Here is an 18,056-nt window from a genome sequence, read left to right on the forward strand (position 1 = left end):
ATTTTGGGAAGTACTTACATGAACAATGAACTTAGTGATGTTGCTTGTATTGCGCTCGAAGTAATCCCAGTTGCACTATTATCAATGAAATGAAAAAGAGAAATGAGGCAAAATGAACAATTTGCCTTTGGAGCAATAGTCTATGAACAGATCACTTTTTTTTTAAAGACAACTTTTTGACCATTGTGTATTATTTAAACATAGCCATCATATGTCAAAAGAGACTTTCCCCTTTAGGTGCTGGTTATAGTCTTGCTAATACTGCCCAGTGCACAGTTGACCTCACTGCTGCTAAGACACATTACAGACCTGCAGTCAGCTGGTTGTCCCCAAGGTCTCCTAGGCCCTCTTCTGCAAAGCTGATGCTTTTTAATGGTAGAAAACTATTACTCACAGCAAAAGCATCCTGCTAAACCCAAGTTTCATATTCTTATCCCCTTTTACTGTATTGATACTTACGAAGGCTGAAAATAGCCCTTTTTAGCATTTTTCTGGATTATTTTAAGTACCTCCTACGTAATCATCAGATCTAGCCAAGAAATGCTTGTGCTTCTGAGTCTGACAAGGATCTTCATTAAATTGCTAAGCTATTTTCCTACCCAGGAGTAGCCCAAACAAGGAAGCAAAATGGTATTACATTTCCAGTTGTCTTCACAGATCAGTAATTACAGTCTACATTAACCTTTTTCCATTCAAAAGCTAACCCAGGAAAGCTCTGGTTCTTCATTAAAATCAGCTTAAAAAACCCTTTTTTATTATTTATAAGCCTTCAGGTTATACATGAACTTTCCTGATGTCCAACTGATCAAGAGGAGTTTCTTAGCTCCCAGATTTCACACAGCCTGCAAGGAATAGCTCAGATTTTAAATCCTCAAAACATTTTGCCCCAGACTCTTGAAATTTTCACTAACTTCATTTGAAATGGTGATATTTATATTGTACATTTTGAGTCTCATTTGTGTATAACTTCTCAGTGCAACACTCTAAAGCCAAAAGAAAGTTGCTAACACCTGCATATAAACAGGGGTTTTTTTTATGCAAACACAGAAAGATATGTTTAATAAATTGCTTAAGTATTTGTTAAGGAAATTAAGGAAAGTATTTGCTACAGAATACGGTTTAGTATGCATTTTATTACCTCTTCAAGTCTTCAAATGAGCAAACCTTATTTAGCCCTTATATTTTGAAAATGTGTTTTAAGTTCAATTGGAATGCAACTCTTTCTGTGCATTGCTGGTAACAGATACACATAACATAAGTCTGTTCAAAAAATAAGGGGGCTGGACACACAATATTGTAAAAAGATCAGGATAACCATTCTGAGTCTGAAATTTTAAATGAAGACGTTAAGACATTTGAGATTCACCTCTGCACTCTTTTGAATGGTGAAAGAGAAGGAGCATTCAGAGACAGTGAAGAGTCCTTCCCTTGGGTTTCTTAAGTAACTCCCCAGTCCTCTTCTGTTCTAGAGAGAGAGAATTGTTTAAGGACTCCAGAGGAAGAAGAAAGGGTAGGAGATGGAACAGCTTGATATTTACTGTTGAAATGGCCATCACTGTGACATAATTCCATTCCGACATTCAGCTAAATATAATATGTGGTGCCGAGACATCTGAAGGAAGAGGACATACTTTCATCAACCATCTCTGCTTGTCCAAGAGTGGAAATTGAACTTATGGTCCAGAAGAGTCCATTATCACTGCACATCACTTCAGCTCCACAGTTTTCAGGATCAATGGATGACATGCCATTTTCTCAGGAAAAGAGAGGCGAGGGAGAGGCGAGGGGAGGCGAGGGGAGGGGAGGGGAGGGGAGGGGAGGGGAGGGGAGGGGAGGGGAGGGGAGAGGAGAGGAGAGGAGAGGAGAGGAGAGGAGAGGAGAGGAGAGGAGAGGAGAGGAGAGGAGAGGAGAGGAGAGGAGAGGAGAGGAGAGGAGAGGAGAGGAGAGGAGAGGAGAGGAGAGGAGAGGAGAGGAGAGGAGAGGAGAGGAGAGGAGAGGAGAGGAGAGGAGAGGATTTCAGTTGGAAGCGACCTACAACAATCATCTAGTCCAACTGCCTAGATTGTCTAGAATTACCTATGACGAAAGAGATGTTTCTTGCCTGAAAGGAGCATAACTACTGGTGACCATTTTTTACCATCTTAAGATGATTTAGAAAAAAAATCAAAACAGAAATCTTTTCCATTTTTACTTGCCTCTCTTCTTCCCTATGTTCACTTATAAATGTCTATGCAGTGGAATATACTATCAGCTATTTAACCACGTCAGGAAGCCATTATCAATTAGTAGCATAATGGCCTTGCCATATATTTTTCTTACTATACACTAAAGATTTATGGCAGAATTCCTGTGGATGTACTTCTTGTAGATAATGGTTTATAGTATATAGTATCCTGAAACCATTTTAAGCCTAAGTCTGCTCTTTCTCCCCTCTAAGAAGGTGAAACTTTAACACAGAATCAGAGTTATGCTTTGTTTTTAAAATTTTATAAAAACAGGCTGGAATTTCTTATTCTCACCAAAACCCGAAAAAATCTCATAGGGCACATTTTGAAACTATGCAAGTAAACTGCCATTATCTATATGTTAGGGTAACTAATGCTTCACAGTCTTTTCTCTCTACTTGCTGTGCAAACTGCTTAGGAGCAAAAGAAACCAAAAGCTCGAGGAGCCAATTTGCTACTGTTGTCTGTTTATGTAGTCTGATAGAATTTACATAGGCTGGCAGACAAAATTGCCCTTTGCATGCTTTGTCTCTAGAGGAATTTGGAAGTATGTCCAAGTTTTATAAAGTAATGATAATCACACTATACACCAAGCACAAATAACAGATTTTCCAAGGGCCTTTTCTGAGCAAGTTAAAACTGTGGACAAACAGAAAATAACAGATGATACTTAAAAGAAAAAGAAAAGCAAGCCATTTATGCATCAAAGTTAAAGTGGGTCACTGCAACGTAAAGCACATTTTTAGTGGATATAAATTTAGCAGCTCTCTGCAGCATTATGCGTGACAGCAGTCTTGTGATATTTCAAGTACAGAACAGGTCCCTGGAGACACCATGCAATTTATAATGGACTAACCATAATAAACTGTAGCAGTCAGAAAAGGAGCTGGTTCCAATGAAATAAGGCATGTTGGTCTATTTGTCTTATAGGAATGTCCTGTTGAAGATCTAACTTATCTGAGATCAGATAGAAACAATGGGGAGGTTGGTTGGTTGGTAAAAAAAATGCCGAAATGGAAGCCCTCCTTCTTTGTCTATCAGAGAGGAAGAAATTAAAAGAAAGAAAACAAAGGATCACAGTACACTTCTTCAGTTGACTAATAACTAGCAACCCTTTCCTCCAAGTGCACAGCAAATGCCTTACTGTTTGTTGTGCTGGCAATGCTTTATCGTAATTGGTGCAGTAACAAAATCCAGCAATACCTGCAGGGCCATAGACACTGTCTTCCTCAGCTTTGCTGCAAATTAATTAGGCACCAGCTGTCTACAAAGGCACTCTTTATTTTTGACATATCTGTTACTTCATTATTTCACACAGTCCTCGCAGGTAGACTGTGGGTGTCTGTTTGCTCTGTTCATAGCTACCGAGGACTGATACCTAACAACGTGCACAGAAATATGAGAAATGATAAGAAGATTAAAGGTGCTCATTTCCAAAACACAGGTGTATTTAGCATATCCACTCAGTGCAGGGATCTACACACTCTACAATTAATGAAAAAATTGTTATTTAAGGCCCATAAACTTAATTTATAGACCTTAACTTCTTACAGACCTTTGATGACCTGAGAAACTATAAAAGACGTTATTAGCTTGGACCTCTGAAGAGAAAGTTTAACATTCTCCTGTTCTGTCACTTGGTCCTTCAAAATAACAGCAGAAAAGATGTCCAGTTACATGATGTTTTCAGTTAATGATATAATTAAGGCACAGGTATTACAATACTATCAATGTGATACTTAACATCTAATTTAACAATAGTTGAGAGGTAAAGGGCCACAGTAAATCTTGTAGGACCATACTGTTGCAAATTGTTAGCGGGTATCAGTGACCTAGGCAGCGCCACGTCCTCAGTGTGTGACTACAGGGAGTTTGCTACCTTCACTCTGTCACGTAACACCCAACCATTTGGGGACAGCAGCGGGGCACTTCTCTCTCCAAGGAGAGAAGAAGAGGGATGCCACATGGTGCAAACCTGAGGCAAATCCCCATCTGACAGCAGGCTTATTATCTGACAAATGTATTTAGAAACCCCAAAGCATCCTTCTAAATTCACAATATGCAAGAACTATGGTAATCTTAATTGAATTCCTCAAAGTAAACTGACCTGAATGCAACAAACATAGTGCAAAGCAATTGATTGTTTCACAGACATGCATATTCATGGATCCTACCTGTTGCATGTAGCAAGCAGAGTTGAGGAGGCCAAGTCTGCAGAGACATCACCACACAGGAACCTCGTAGTCTCACTTTACCAGGTCTCATAGCTATATCTTCAGCATATCTCAAGTATGAATTTTAAGCTTTTAAATGAAATACCAGCTAAATCAATCAGAAATCAGAAACTTTAAAAGTATGATCATCAAAGCATGCAAACTTTGAAAGTCTAAAAAGATGTCAAATCATTGCTATTCTTGTCTTTTTCTGTATCCTGATTCCTCATCATGCCAAATCTAAGTATTTCAGAGGTAAGCCGACTGCTGAGCTGATGCGTTTAGATTTTATCTTTCCAGACATCTTGATGAAAAAAAAATTAAACAAATTTTTAACTCAACCCCCAACATTTGACATGAAAAATGAAAAATATTTTAGTTGAAAGGAAGAATGAAATCTCCCAGAAAAGAAAACCATTTCCACTAGGATATAAAAATAGTGTTGAAAAAAACAAGTGTTAAATAATGTACTAACATGAAAACATCCCTTTCGCACTATGAAAAATACAATTTTGTTTTTTTTAAAAATTTCTTTAATTATTTTATACAAATTTAAATCCAAATATATTGCAAGAGTTTACAATAGTATAAAATATCCACATAAAACAAATACCACGTTTTAATGAGTAAATACCCACAATGCATATATTATTCCATACATAATTTTGATAGAACTAGACTCATCTTATTGTAAAAAGAACACTGTGTTTTGTCCATGCAGTCACAACTGAGCAGTCCAATTATTTATGGGGATATAAATTGCCTAAAAGAAAATAATTTTGTGTCTTCAAAAAACGAAGAGGTATGCGGAAAGGTTAAATTTAGACATTTTGTTAATGAAACAAGATCAAAACTCTATTATTTTATGCATTATGAATTACTGACAAAGACACGCTTACCATGTGCTTTTAAGTTAGACAATTACTGGCACACAATTCTCATCCTCTTTCAGAGATGGATCTCAAACACAGAAACTAGTAAGAGGCATTCTGCATCTCTTCCCTGCTAAAGAAGAATGGTGCAGGGGCATTACAAAATGACTTTTTATATTTTCCAATGTCTATATCACTCTATTTAATTAGAAATAAATAATTCACTTTAATTCTGGCACAAATAAGCAAAGCCAACTCTGTTCTCAGTACTGTACAGATTTTGCATACAGTGTAGTTTCCAGTTCAGCAATATGCATGAGTGCTTGCAAAATCTAGGCAAAATGTTTGTATTTACAGCCCAACAGATTTGTCTTGTTATCTCACTTATTAATGGAGAAGGATCTTCCCTCCCCTCCTCCAATTGTTTTAACCACTCAAACATTTTTCAGGGTGTGCGCAGTAAATGGAAATGCTTATTTTTCAACAAGGTGCTTAACACCTTGTGAAATCCTTTGGGCTCGAGGCTGCTCACCAGAGTAAAGGGAGCAGAATTTGGTATTTGTTTTCAAGCATTGTCAGATGTAAAATGCACACCTGGGGAAGAAGTATAGACGTATGCTGGACATCCTTTCCTTTCATCAACACCAGGAGATAGTACCTCATATGACTTTCCTGTAAGCAATCTGAAACAGGAAAACCAGGTGATGGATGGCTAGGCTGCAGTTAAAAGACAGAGAAACATGCTATGCCAGAAAAGCAGCTTGTATTTACTTTAAAATCTTACATCATGAATGACAAAACATCCTTTTCTTTTCATCTGCCTGTTCTTTCCATTTTTTTTGTTAAATTTTTGTTTGGATCTCATATAAAAGTTTTTTTTTTTTCTTTCTCTCATCCTTAATTAGTTTTAATGTCAAACCTGTTCAGTAATCACATCACTTTGGGTAGTAATGAGGGCAAATAAATAATGCTTAACCTTCCTTAGAGAGATCTGGAGACCCTTCCAAAACCAATTAAGGCTTGTATGATTCACTGGAATTAGCCAAGGTCTTCATGCTAAGTTTCCAAACTTGTGTAAGAAAACACAAGGGGGAAGAAGAAATTTGTCCTTCCTACATTCTTAAACCCTTCTAATTTTAAAGTATGTTATGAATGGGTGAAAACAAATTAGGCAATGCAGATTACACTTTGGTGCTGCTTGGGAGTTTGGGAGGGTATTAGCTGGATTTCCCCAAGCTGGTTTTGGTTGTTTTTTTTTTTTCCCCTCCCCTTTTTCTTTCCAATGATTTTTTTTTTTTTTTTTCCTGTTTGGCACATATTTCTAGTTCAGACATCTTTTGAACATTGACTAACAACAACAATAAAAAAGCCTCAATCTTTTATAACATAAAATACAGCAGAACAGCAAAAACAATCCCAATTTGTCTGCAAATCTTGCTGTCCTGACATGTAGGTTTTGGTCTGTTTATTATCTACATTCCTCTGACAATGTTCTCTCACCTAAAGAAACAATTTATTTGCGTAACATGGAAAGGGAAATATGATCCTTAATAATGGAATTGAACTGATCCTTCTATGACCAAATTAGCTTCTGTGCTGTGGGTTTATCACTGCACATCTTGCCTTTTTTGCTACTGTCAAAGAGCATATGACAGGACTTCATTCCATGTAACCTGAATGACATTGTATTCCTGTGTCTGCCTGTGATCTCTCTTTGCAGTTCCTTCATAACATCAATGCCATAAAATTTTAACAAAAAGTTGAAGATTTAAAGACTGACATGATGCAGTCCGAGTCTTCAGAAAAGATCTTTGGAAACATTTAACAAGGAGATCCCAAAGGACACAGACCAGTTTTACATGGGCTTAGAAAGCATCAGTCTTTAGACATATCAACCAAGCTTAGAAGTGTATGTGTCACTATACAGATCCATAGATATACACATATCTGTACTCAAGTACCACTAGAAAAATAAATAGCACTGAAACTGAAAGTGTGCACAGTTTACATTATTTAGTTTTTAAAGCATTTGTAAGGGAACCTAAGTAAGTGACTCCAAGACCCAAAACTTCAGGAAGATTTTGTTTCCTTGGCTATATTCTTTCTAAAAAAGAGAAAGTTCTTAAAAAGTGGTCTCAGCTGGAAGCATGCCCTTAGCCATTAGAGTGCCAAAATGAATGCAGTATGTCAGCTCTGACAATCTGTCAGAAAAGAGAAAAAATACTTTTGTTCCAAGAATAAGATGTATTCAAAAGTTTTGCCCTGAAATTAAAACCAAAAATGACAAACCCACCCACGCACAAACACCTGCCTGGGTCAGAATCTCAGTCAAGGCAAGTATATCTCCATTTACATAAGCAATTTACATTACCTGAATACCCAACCCCCATTTCTGTACATAACTCTATTTTTTTTTTAAATTTATTGCTTGCCTAGACTCATACGAACATCATAATAGATCAGTCACTCCAAATATCCTTCAAGAAAAAGAAGCATTACGAATTAATAATGTCATGCTGGTCATTAATTTTGATAACCAAAGAATTTGCATTAGTGAACACACTTGTTCTAGTTGTTAATGTTACACTTATTTAATATGCAAAGTTACAATGTGTTCGAAGCCAGTTCCCATTATGTGATTCTTTCACAGCTGTTCAATATTTGACAGATGCATAATTTCGTTGTTTAAAATATTTTCCTTTTATAAGTTCTGAACTGTGATACTAGATAATGTCTGACATGTTAATTTTAGATTATCAAGATATATTCAACAGTACAATTTACCAGTAAGAAATCAATATTAATATTTCTGATTTGCAGTCAAGTAAATTAAATGAAGGAGAGGCCATGTTACACAAGTCATGAAGTAAGTGTTAAAGCTCAGAATAGAAGAAAGAGAATAAATTATTCAAATACTCTGCAGCACTAAGTTTTATTTTTGTGTCAGTGGATTTGATATAACACCTATTAGGATGTGATAACATTAAATGAATTTATAGATACAGACAGATGAAAAGGTAGATAGACAATTTGCTCTATTTTGATTTGGAGATGACACTCACCAATAAGTATATATAAATATTTTTAGACCCTAAAATCACAAACCAGTTTTAAAGTTGAAATACTTCGCTTTGTAGCTTGTAACAATCTCCGAAAATAAGGGTCAACAGTACATCACATACTTGTAACAAAGTAACTGTGCTGACATTTTAGTCTTTTTTCAGAACTTGGATCTACTGTTCAGAAGCTTCAGAAGATGATGTGATGTATTTTAAACAGTGAAGAGATGAAGTCATACTTGAGTTTTCCTTAACAGTCTGGAATATTTTACTTCTTGTGTTCTATGTCTCCTGATACAGAGCCAGCATCCTGCAAACAGCAGCGCCTCACCTTAGTACCCGCCACAACACTCATGGGTCTTCCCGTCTTCAATCTCTGCTCTTTCTCTGCAGAACTGGTGCTCTTTATCCGCAGAAAAGCGAGACAGAACAGACCAGTCACTAAAACAGTGCTGTTGTGGGGCTGGGAACAAAGAGTAGCCAGGTGGATAACTTCAAAAGGAATTACCAACAGCTGTCTGCATTTCTAGACAAAAATGAGGATTTTGCAGTTTGAGCCTTTGACAACCTTTTGCCTGACAGCCCTTTGTTCTCTTTTCTGGTGCTCCATCTGCTCTCACTGGTTGGATCAATCAAAAGAATCAAGTTGTGGCAAAAACTTCAGGTATGTACAGCTAAGGCTACTAATAAATACCCCGTCATCTCCCCCACTTGAGGTTTGGAAACACAGCTATGAATTCCCTTTTATTAGAGCTGGGCTGGCATAGAACAAGAAAAACTATTAGACTTGAACTGTTCCCTCATCAGAGCAAACAAGTCCACTTCTGAAGTCTAATGTTCAAGATCTACTAGGATAGAAAGAAGCAAGAACAGAACTGTATCAGTGGACATTTTACATCTTGGGAGCACAAGAAGCAACTCAGCTTCCGGTCCCTGCTACTGCCAACACAGTTTTGTACAAAACACTCAGCAGATGGAGTACAGCAATACAGATGCCTCTCATGACGATGCCTGACTGCACTCTCCTCCTCGTCTGTTAATCTTGAATTGGTTTTTGTGCAACCGAACCACTCCAACAGGAAAATCTGCTAAGGTCACCATCCCGAAAGGGTCAATAATTTGGTCATTCAGAATCTCTCCTGTTAGATGTTAAGTAGGAAGAGGAAGGAATGGAACCTGGGTTTTCCATATCTTAAGTCCACATAGACATACTGAAGACTGTTTAGACCTCTTCCTGTAAAAGGAAATACCATCCCGCCGTGAACAGCTGCTACCATATTTCTATAAAGAGGACACCAGCAACTTACCATCAGTAACAGATTCACAAGAGTTGACTCTGAGAGGGAGTTACTGAACTTCTGAGATGTTCAGCTGTTCCCCTCCTCTCAGCATTTCTTACTGACTAGCACTAAGCATCTCACTGTACATTGCTTATATTCCCCAGACACGCAACTGCCCCTGACTGCTGCATAGGCAAATTAACACCATGTTACAGCTACCCTTTTGCATTTAATATGCCTACACTTCAGGGGCCTCAAGGCCCAACTTCTGGTGTCCTTTTCTGACCCAAAATCACAGATATTCACTGGAGATGAGAACTGTAATCTTCTGCAGCTTTGAGAAAAGAGCCTGCCCAACATAACACAATTACATATACATCTTTTAGGTTTTCTTTATTTATATTTTTTTAGTTCAAGAATTACACACTAGCCAACATTATTATATATTTACATGCTGAAACTGGCTGCAATAATTTTAAATTCAAGAAAATATCTCTTATGTGCTACTCATTTACAATCATCATTTTACTACCTCATATATCCCAGAGGTTAGCAGTCCTTTTGAGAAAGACATGAAGATCTGATGCAATGATATCCACTAGTATTTTGCATTTTCTAGCCATTGGAAAATGTGCATTATGTGCATATAAGAAAGGCTACAAGGTCATTAGTAAGGCTGATGATTACTACATTATGAAGTAAATAGTACTAAGTAAAAAAAGAGAAATCAGAACTGTGCAAAGACAGTACTAACAGAACCATTTAAACACCCATGCAAATAAAAACGTGATATAAGTCAAATCATAGTCAGCTTGTTAGAATTAATCATGTTTCAAATGTTCTTTTTGTCTTCAACTGAAAGTAACAGGACAGACCATGAACAATACAGCCTGGTGAGTATCTGTCAAATGACAGCAACAGTGAAAACATACAAAATGTTATCAAATTGGAATAGATGACCTCATGTCTGAAAAACATTAAAAAAATACAACCCTTAGTATGAAAGTAGAGGTGAGATTTTTCATCATTTAAGTTTCATTTTTTGTCAAAGCACTTACAAAGAAAATAATTTTATACTTATGAAATGTTAGTGTTGCATATTCTTGTAGAGATGATGTATTTCAATTTTATATTAATGGATATTTAAATTATTACTATTTTTACAAAGTAGAATAGGGCAGTATTTTTGATCAACATTCCATCTGCTTCTTAAAAATTTAGACAAAGTTCCTAGTGCATTTTATTAAGCTTTACCTTTGGTGTTAAGCAGTGACTTATTAGATTTCCCTTTTAAACGATTTCTGGGGTGAAGATTCTTTGGCTTTGGGGGACTACGCTATCTAACGACAGTCAAACATCCTTTTTTTTTTTTTTTAAAGAAAATATAAGTCTACTACTAGATACCGTAAGAGATACAGATTTCAGAAACAGACAGACGCAATATGCAGGCTTTCTGTAATGAAATCACCAACAGTCGAATTCTCACTTACCCTGGATTCCTTCACCTCTCCACTCACTGGAGCAACATAAAGGTGCCTTATTGTAAGTGAAAACCAGGCCCTATTTGTTTATGCTAATCTGAGTACTGAGTGCCAAGTTACTGTCTTCTGTTGGCTGAACATTTTAACCATACAAAAGGATCGATTGTGCTAGCAGTAACATTTCCGCAATGGCTATTTTACACCACAGTACTTTCTGTACTTTTTTTATATCTGGAATCCAAATCTGTTTATGCAAAAGGGTGTTTAAATTACTCTGCTAGAGCACTGCAATTATTGTACTTAGTAAAAAAAAGTCACTAAACAATTACTGTATCTATCGACTGCTCATTTACAGCTTATTTAATTATTTACATAATTTTAGGACACATTAACCTAAACCATAAGTAGAATTAGCTTTTTGCCTTACCATAAAGTACAAATTAGAAGTTAAAAATGTTTAAGAAATCTGATAATATTTACACACGTTCAGCTTAAGTTATGGTTGCTCACACTGTATGTTCTATGTACACATAGCAAAATGTTATGATCACTACTGATATAGTATTGTACCCTGGCCATCCCACCCTAGATTATTTTCTAGAAATATTGAATATTTTTGACTTTTTTTTTCTTGTTTCCCTAAGGAATTTGTTGGTTTTGAAAACTTACTAGTGGACAACGCTGTTATAAAAAGAGAGAGAAGAAATAGGCAAGCAATGTGAGGACTAGTCTAATTTCAGATGCTAGGAGGTACAGTACTATCATCATGTCGAACGGTGCAATGCTCCATACGAATTATAAGCACTGATCTGCTGATATAGAAATGCCCAGTTACCCTGTATAGTAAGTTGTTTTTTTTAAATACACTAATAACTTTTTCTCAAAAATATATTCATACACTGGTTGATGGTAGAAACAAAACTATTATTAGCTTATTCCTTTAACACGCCAACATATGAATGTGTGTGCATATATATACTCAGTATGTGTATATATACACACATATGTCCATATAGACATTTAGGTATATGTCCATATGCACATACAGTTGGATAATGTTTAACATCCGTTCACTTATGTTTAGTACTGTGTTATAGTATAGAATTGGAACACAGTCTAATAATTATAGTGAAAATTAATTGAGCTTTAATTTTAATGTTTATTTGTCTGAAATAAATAGGATTTTTTCCCCAGGTGTAAGACCACCACTCATTTTCTCTATGCATTGTGCTTTTGTACCTTACAGATTTTATGTCCTTTTTATTAGAATGTAAAAACTCTCTGAAGAACTCTGCTACATGCTGTTATCTAAGACTCCTGTTTTCCTCCCCTGGGAATGAGAAAAGAAATGGTCACAATGTCATTGCTTGAGTCTTTCTTCCCAGTCATTAAACTGCGATAGGATAGAAACATAACATTCCTTATGCAAACACAGAAATATGTTGCATGAATTTTCAGTTCTGAAAATGTGTATCATACTTACTAGCAGTCATGTACAGTACATATTTACAGATTGATCTCAAAGATTTCATTAAAACTGTGCCATGTTATAGTCATAATTTGCCCATGAATTTCACAAAGATGAAAAACACCTTAATTGCTGGCTATTACATCTAATAAAACAATAAAATGTGCAACTATAATTATATTACAAGGTTTACCTAAATTACTAACTTTGATATTTTGCTTATTGAAACCAACAACAATTAACACAATTAAAAAAGATATAGAATATTCATTTTCGGTCAATTCTAAAGTAAAAGCAAATGATTATTCTAGTTTACCCGGAGGGTAGCACACACAGCAAATCCCACATCTCATGTATGTTGGCATAATTTCTCACTTTCACTCTAGTATCTCAGAAGAGGAGTAAGCGCTCACCTTGAGCTCAAGTTATACTTTTCCCTTGACAGTGCCTCGCCAGTCTTTCTCACCCCCATCTTTTTATATCACAGTGTTAAGCCTTAGTACAAAATGATAGAATCCTTCTCTTTCACTAATTTTATACATCACATTAATAGCCAGAAGAACATAGTAAAAGCAAAAGTGCCCCTTCCCCCAGATAATTTATCTTTCCTAGTGACACCTGAGCAGAAACCAAACATTTTCTTTCACCCTCTGAATAGTGACATCAGAGAGTATTATGGCTTGTACTGTAACTTCAGATAAATTAATGTGCAGTTCTAGGATTCAATCTCTGTGGTTTTCATAATAGCTGATGCAGTAAACTGATGCAGAGAGTCAACATATTCTCTGTAAGGTTTTATATTTGATGTGTATCAACCACAAATGGGCTGTGAGCTCTCTGTATTCACACTACATTTCTGTGGAATAAAAAAGGACTTGGCAGCAATTTGTGAAATGAAAGAAAAGCTTGTACAGAAGAATACTATAAGACTGCTTTTATTTATGATAATTAATACCATTTTTAAAGAACAGAGTTGGAAGAGAAATACTGAATTTTGAAGTGGGAAAGTTTTCTTAGAATTGGGAAAAAATTCCAACATGATTCATACCTATCAGTTGAAATTCCAAATGCCTCTACAAAGATTATTGCGTTATGCATGAAATGCATTCAGAAACTAACTATGTGAACAAAAACCAACATTTTGACTTCGGAAGTTAATTGCATGATGAAAGCCTGTGTCTACATATTGCAGAGTCTGAACCTGGAGGCAGTACGTGAACGTACACACAACTCCCCTGAAAGCAACAGGTGGTGTGTATGCCTTGGCAAATCCCATTTCAGGCTCAAAACTATTCTCTCCCATTTGAAGCAGAAATAAGCATTTGATATGCTCAAAACAAAGTCATAAAATTGGCCTGTTAGTTCCCAGAACTGTTTTCCTCCTATCACCGTCATTTCACTGTCAAATGGGGGAAAAAACCCAACAGATACTTCTAAGAAAATTACTCCTTTAAAGATAGAACAAAAAATTAAAATAAAATATTTTATGAAAAATATTCTCAAGAACTATCTTAAAGTATTGCCAAAGGAATACTTAAATGGGGGAAGAAGTATCTGCCTGAAAAAATTCCTTTATTATTTGGATCATACTTGAATTCTAGCTTCTTTCAGAAATTTGTACACAGACAAGAGGTAGCATAGATACAACAGCTGCGGCTTCTGCTTCATGAAATATTTTGTGTCAAACAATATTGGGGATCTGATTTAGTAAAAGCCATCAGGAATTTATACTTTTTATATAGCTCTTGAGAATTTTTTTCATTACAGAAAAAGGTTTCACAATGGACTAAATGGTAAACTCTACTTTGCCTGTAAAATACTATTGTTTGTCTATTTTATTTTGCCTATAAGAGTAAAGCTCTATGGAATGAAAAAAACCCATTTATTTTAAAAAGTTTCATAAAGCAAAACTGAAATTTGCTAGTTTTTCAATGGAAATCACCCTAAAGCAGGAAACATTCAAGAGTGTGATTAAACTCTTAAAGTAATGGTTACCAAATTTTTCCCTTTAAAACACGGCATTAGGAAAACAAAATAAAAAGTGAAATGGTATTGCCTAATCCAGACTGAGAAAATACCCCGTTAGTATGTTTTGTACTAAAAGACATACGCTCAGATCTTTACTGTTGAAAGAGGTACGATACCTTCAATCAAACTGGATGTAAGGTGTTAAGCGTAACAAGTGGCAAGCGTAACACTGGAAAGACTGCAAACTTGGAAGAAATCACGCAATTCCACATGAGTATTTCAGACTAAGGTATGTACTGTAACTGACAACATTCATTTGCACAGTATATATATATATATTTGTGTGTATATATATATATATCTCCATACACATACACACACACACTTTACAAATATGTAGCCTTCCAACTCCTTGGCCCTATATTTTATAATTGCTCTCTAGTTCTGTCTACCCTAGAAAGGCAGGGCACCATTGGTTTCCTTCAGCCACCTAGAGAACTAGTATTTGTCCAGCCCAGTTTGGCACTTTGGACAGATGATTTCCTTTCCCCAACACAAAACAGCAGCATATCTACCCATTCAGAGTTGATGCATTTTTACACCATTGCTACATTCCTTTGTTGATCACAACTACAGTCACTGTGACTGTGAGCATATGTTCTCTCTTTAAAATCCCAACAAAACTAGTGCTTTTTGCTTCAGCTTCTGTGCAAACACCCAACCCTAATATTATCAGTCAAAGGTTTAGTTCTTTCAAAAAATAACAGAAAATACCTGAATATGGTTGGGAAACCTCTGACCATCATCATCTTGGAAAGATGATAGGCACTACTTGTTTTCAAGTTTACACATTTAAAAGGTAAAATGTATATGTTTCATGAGCATGATAACAACTTAGTACACTCTCTTAAGTGTAGATGCATGTCTTGGGTATGCAGTTTCCCTGGAAATGGTATGTACTGCTGCTGAAACTAGAACTTTTTTCTCAAATGCCGCTCTGTAATTTGTATCACTGAACTCAAATGGCCATTTAAAAAAAAAAAAAAAAAAAAAGGAAAAAAACAAGAGAGAGTGAGAGACAATGAGACAGAAGTGATTGTCAAAATCCAATTTGCCTTCACACTCAAAATGCACTTGTATTTTGGTAAGGGGATATGTCAATACTGCAACTTAACATATTTATGATTTAGCAGATACAACCAAAATGTTATAAAAACAGACCATAGAGTGGGCCAGCAACTAAGGTGTTTTAAAATAACTTTTTGTCCTGAATAGAATTTTTCTAAGTCCCACTTTTGGCTGTACAACCGCTTTGAAGAGAAATCCAGTTCTTGCTTCCTGTGTGGCTTTGTGTCTTAGTTCACATAGTAAAGCCAATAGACAATATTGAAGAAGGAAAAAACAACAGGGAAGAATATGCGCGACCATCGATCTATGGCATTTACATCAGTCAAGTCAGGAATGGTAATTTTCAGTTGAGATGCACGTCTCCGTAGCCTACTTTTCTTCTGTGCCACGTGTCGCTCCAGGGCGTTGCGACCAAAGCTGTGTCTGGGTAAGCCAGCTTTCCGGTACTGGATGCTTGAAGTGTCATAGGCCAGCATAGTGCTTCTAGGGTCCCCAAGCCCCATCACAGCCTCGGAGGCCGCCATCTCATTTTTAATTTCAAGTGTGCTCAACAAAATATTTTCGTGTGGATCCATCTGTAAAAAATAAGAAAGTAGATTTAACAGGAGAGAAAGGAAGCCCAATCAGTTGCAAACTGAAGCCATGCTGACAAGGGCTAGATCTAACATCACTAATTCACTGGACGGCAGCCTGTCTGAAAGACTTTAAGCATAGCCATGACTATATTTATTGTCATTTATTTGTGAACTCAAGGAGCAATAAGGCCATTATAGTAATGGAATAAATGGTATTTCCCTAGACTCCATGTTCAGTGAGCAGAAGCAACACCTGTAAATGGATCACATGCTCAGCTCCTGAAAGTGGGATTCTGCCACTGGGAAGGATATCTGGGGCAAACATTTAACTTTTTGGGCGTTTTGGACGGAAATCAAATGGAAAAGGGTCTGCTTTGTTTTGGGTTTTCTTCTTTCAAATGAAACCTTCTGCTTTGACTGTAACTTCAGGTATTCACAAGGTCTCCTGCCTCTAGAAAACAAGGCCCAGAGCACTGCACAAGAGAATGCAAATTGTCAGTCTCTATATTCCAAACAGGACTGCTGGTTACTTAGGGAAAGGCACCAATATAGTCTAATGAATACATATGTGAAAACTCCATTCCCCAGTGCTAATGAATTTCATAAATACAGTGCATGCTGTGGAGACCTGAATGCTGGAATAGCGGAGATCTGCAATTTCAAGCAAGGAAAAACATACAGAGTGTAATCACATCAAATGTACATTGAACAGTTGTTTCAATGGGTAGGTTTAGCTACTATATTTTTTTAAAAGGCAGTTCAGTGAAAAAAATTATTAATGCAATGTTGTAAAGAAACCTCTTAGAAACAATCAAGAGGATTCCAAAGATGAGGAACTAAATTCTACTCCTAGGCAATCTGGAGTAGATACGAAGTACGGTAGAAGAACTTCAAAATAATCCATTTATAGAAAACAAATATAATGTTATGTAGGAGGTTCTAATTCTCCTCAGCCTTCCCTGTAAGTATACACATTGAATTGCGTGATTACAGAGTATAATTAAAAGCAATAATAGCTAATGAGCAGCTAATTAAGTACACTGACTTAGTGATGCTATGTAGTGCAGATATACCCCAGGCCAAATAAGAGATGAAACTGCCCCAGAGCACCTTTAAGAATAACTCAGCCACATTATTCATTTATCATGTACATAATATACACTATGATTATTAATGAAAGTGCACAAACTGTGACTTTTGTGGATTTCTAAACAATAATATGGCTTTAGTGTATTCTGCAATATTTAGAAGCCAGCAGTCAGCACCAGGTACCTCACCGCACTACACAATATAGCACTGTATTTGCCATTATTAAAAAACCCCTTATGTACTATTTCACATGGCATGGTGAGAGAACTGGGTTGAAAACAGTTGCTTTTTAGTAGCATCCACTGCACATTATGAACTGGGAAGTCGGATACTCACAAAAGTACTTTGGACCTACTGAAACACTGCCATTTGAGTGATTACATCTGTTCAAGCGATGCATAAGAACTGGCATCGCTGAGATGCCAGATTTCCCTCTTTTTTTTTTTTTTTTTCCAATCTATGTGAGTTTGCACCCCTCTAGTTTCATTATATTTTAGGTTTAGACTAAATGACTCAAGGTGAGTAGCCAAAATCATCTATTTTTGCTTGCTTTCCATCAAAGTCATATCAAATCTTTGAATTTTCTAGTGTGATAGGGAAATCAATCTTTTTTGAGAAGCACTGAAAAAATGGGAAAGTTGAGCTGGAACTCAAGAAAAATTCCTTTAAGAATTCTGTAGCATGATACTGAGCATGGT

At 36.3% G+C, this 18,056-nt stretch overlaps 1 protein-coding gene across 6 annotated transcripts in view; it reads right to left on the bottom strand.

The window, feature by feature from the left end:
* Window positions 1-10,023: 10,023 nt before the first annotated feature.
* The window catches only part of GABRB2 (gamma-aminobutyric acid type A receptor subunit beta2), a 169,931-nt gene continuing 161,898 nt past the window's right edge, over window positions 10,024-18,056 (bottom strand). For all 6 annotated transcript variants that reach the window (XM_074838522.1, XM_074838521.1, XM_074838524.1 and 3 more), the window contains one exon: window positions 10,024-16,269. In XM_074838522.1, coding sequence (XP_074694623.1) covers window positions 15,922-16,269 — 348 coding nt within the window. In that variant the 3' untranslated portion in view covers window positions 10,024-15,921. The remainder of the gene's footprint in view (window positions 16,270-18,056) is intronic.

Source organism: Strix aluco, chromosome 13, assembly GCF_031877795.1.
Source record: "Strix aluco isolate bStrAlu1 chromosome 13, bStrAlu1.hap1, whole genome shotgun sequence".
Taxonomy (NCBI): Eukaryota; Metazoa; Chordata; class Aves; order Strigiformes; family Strigidae; genus Strix; species Strix aluco.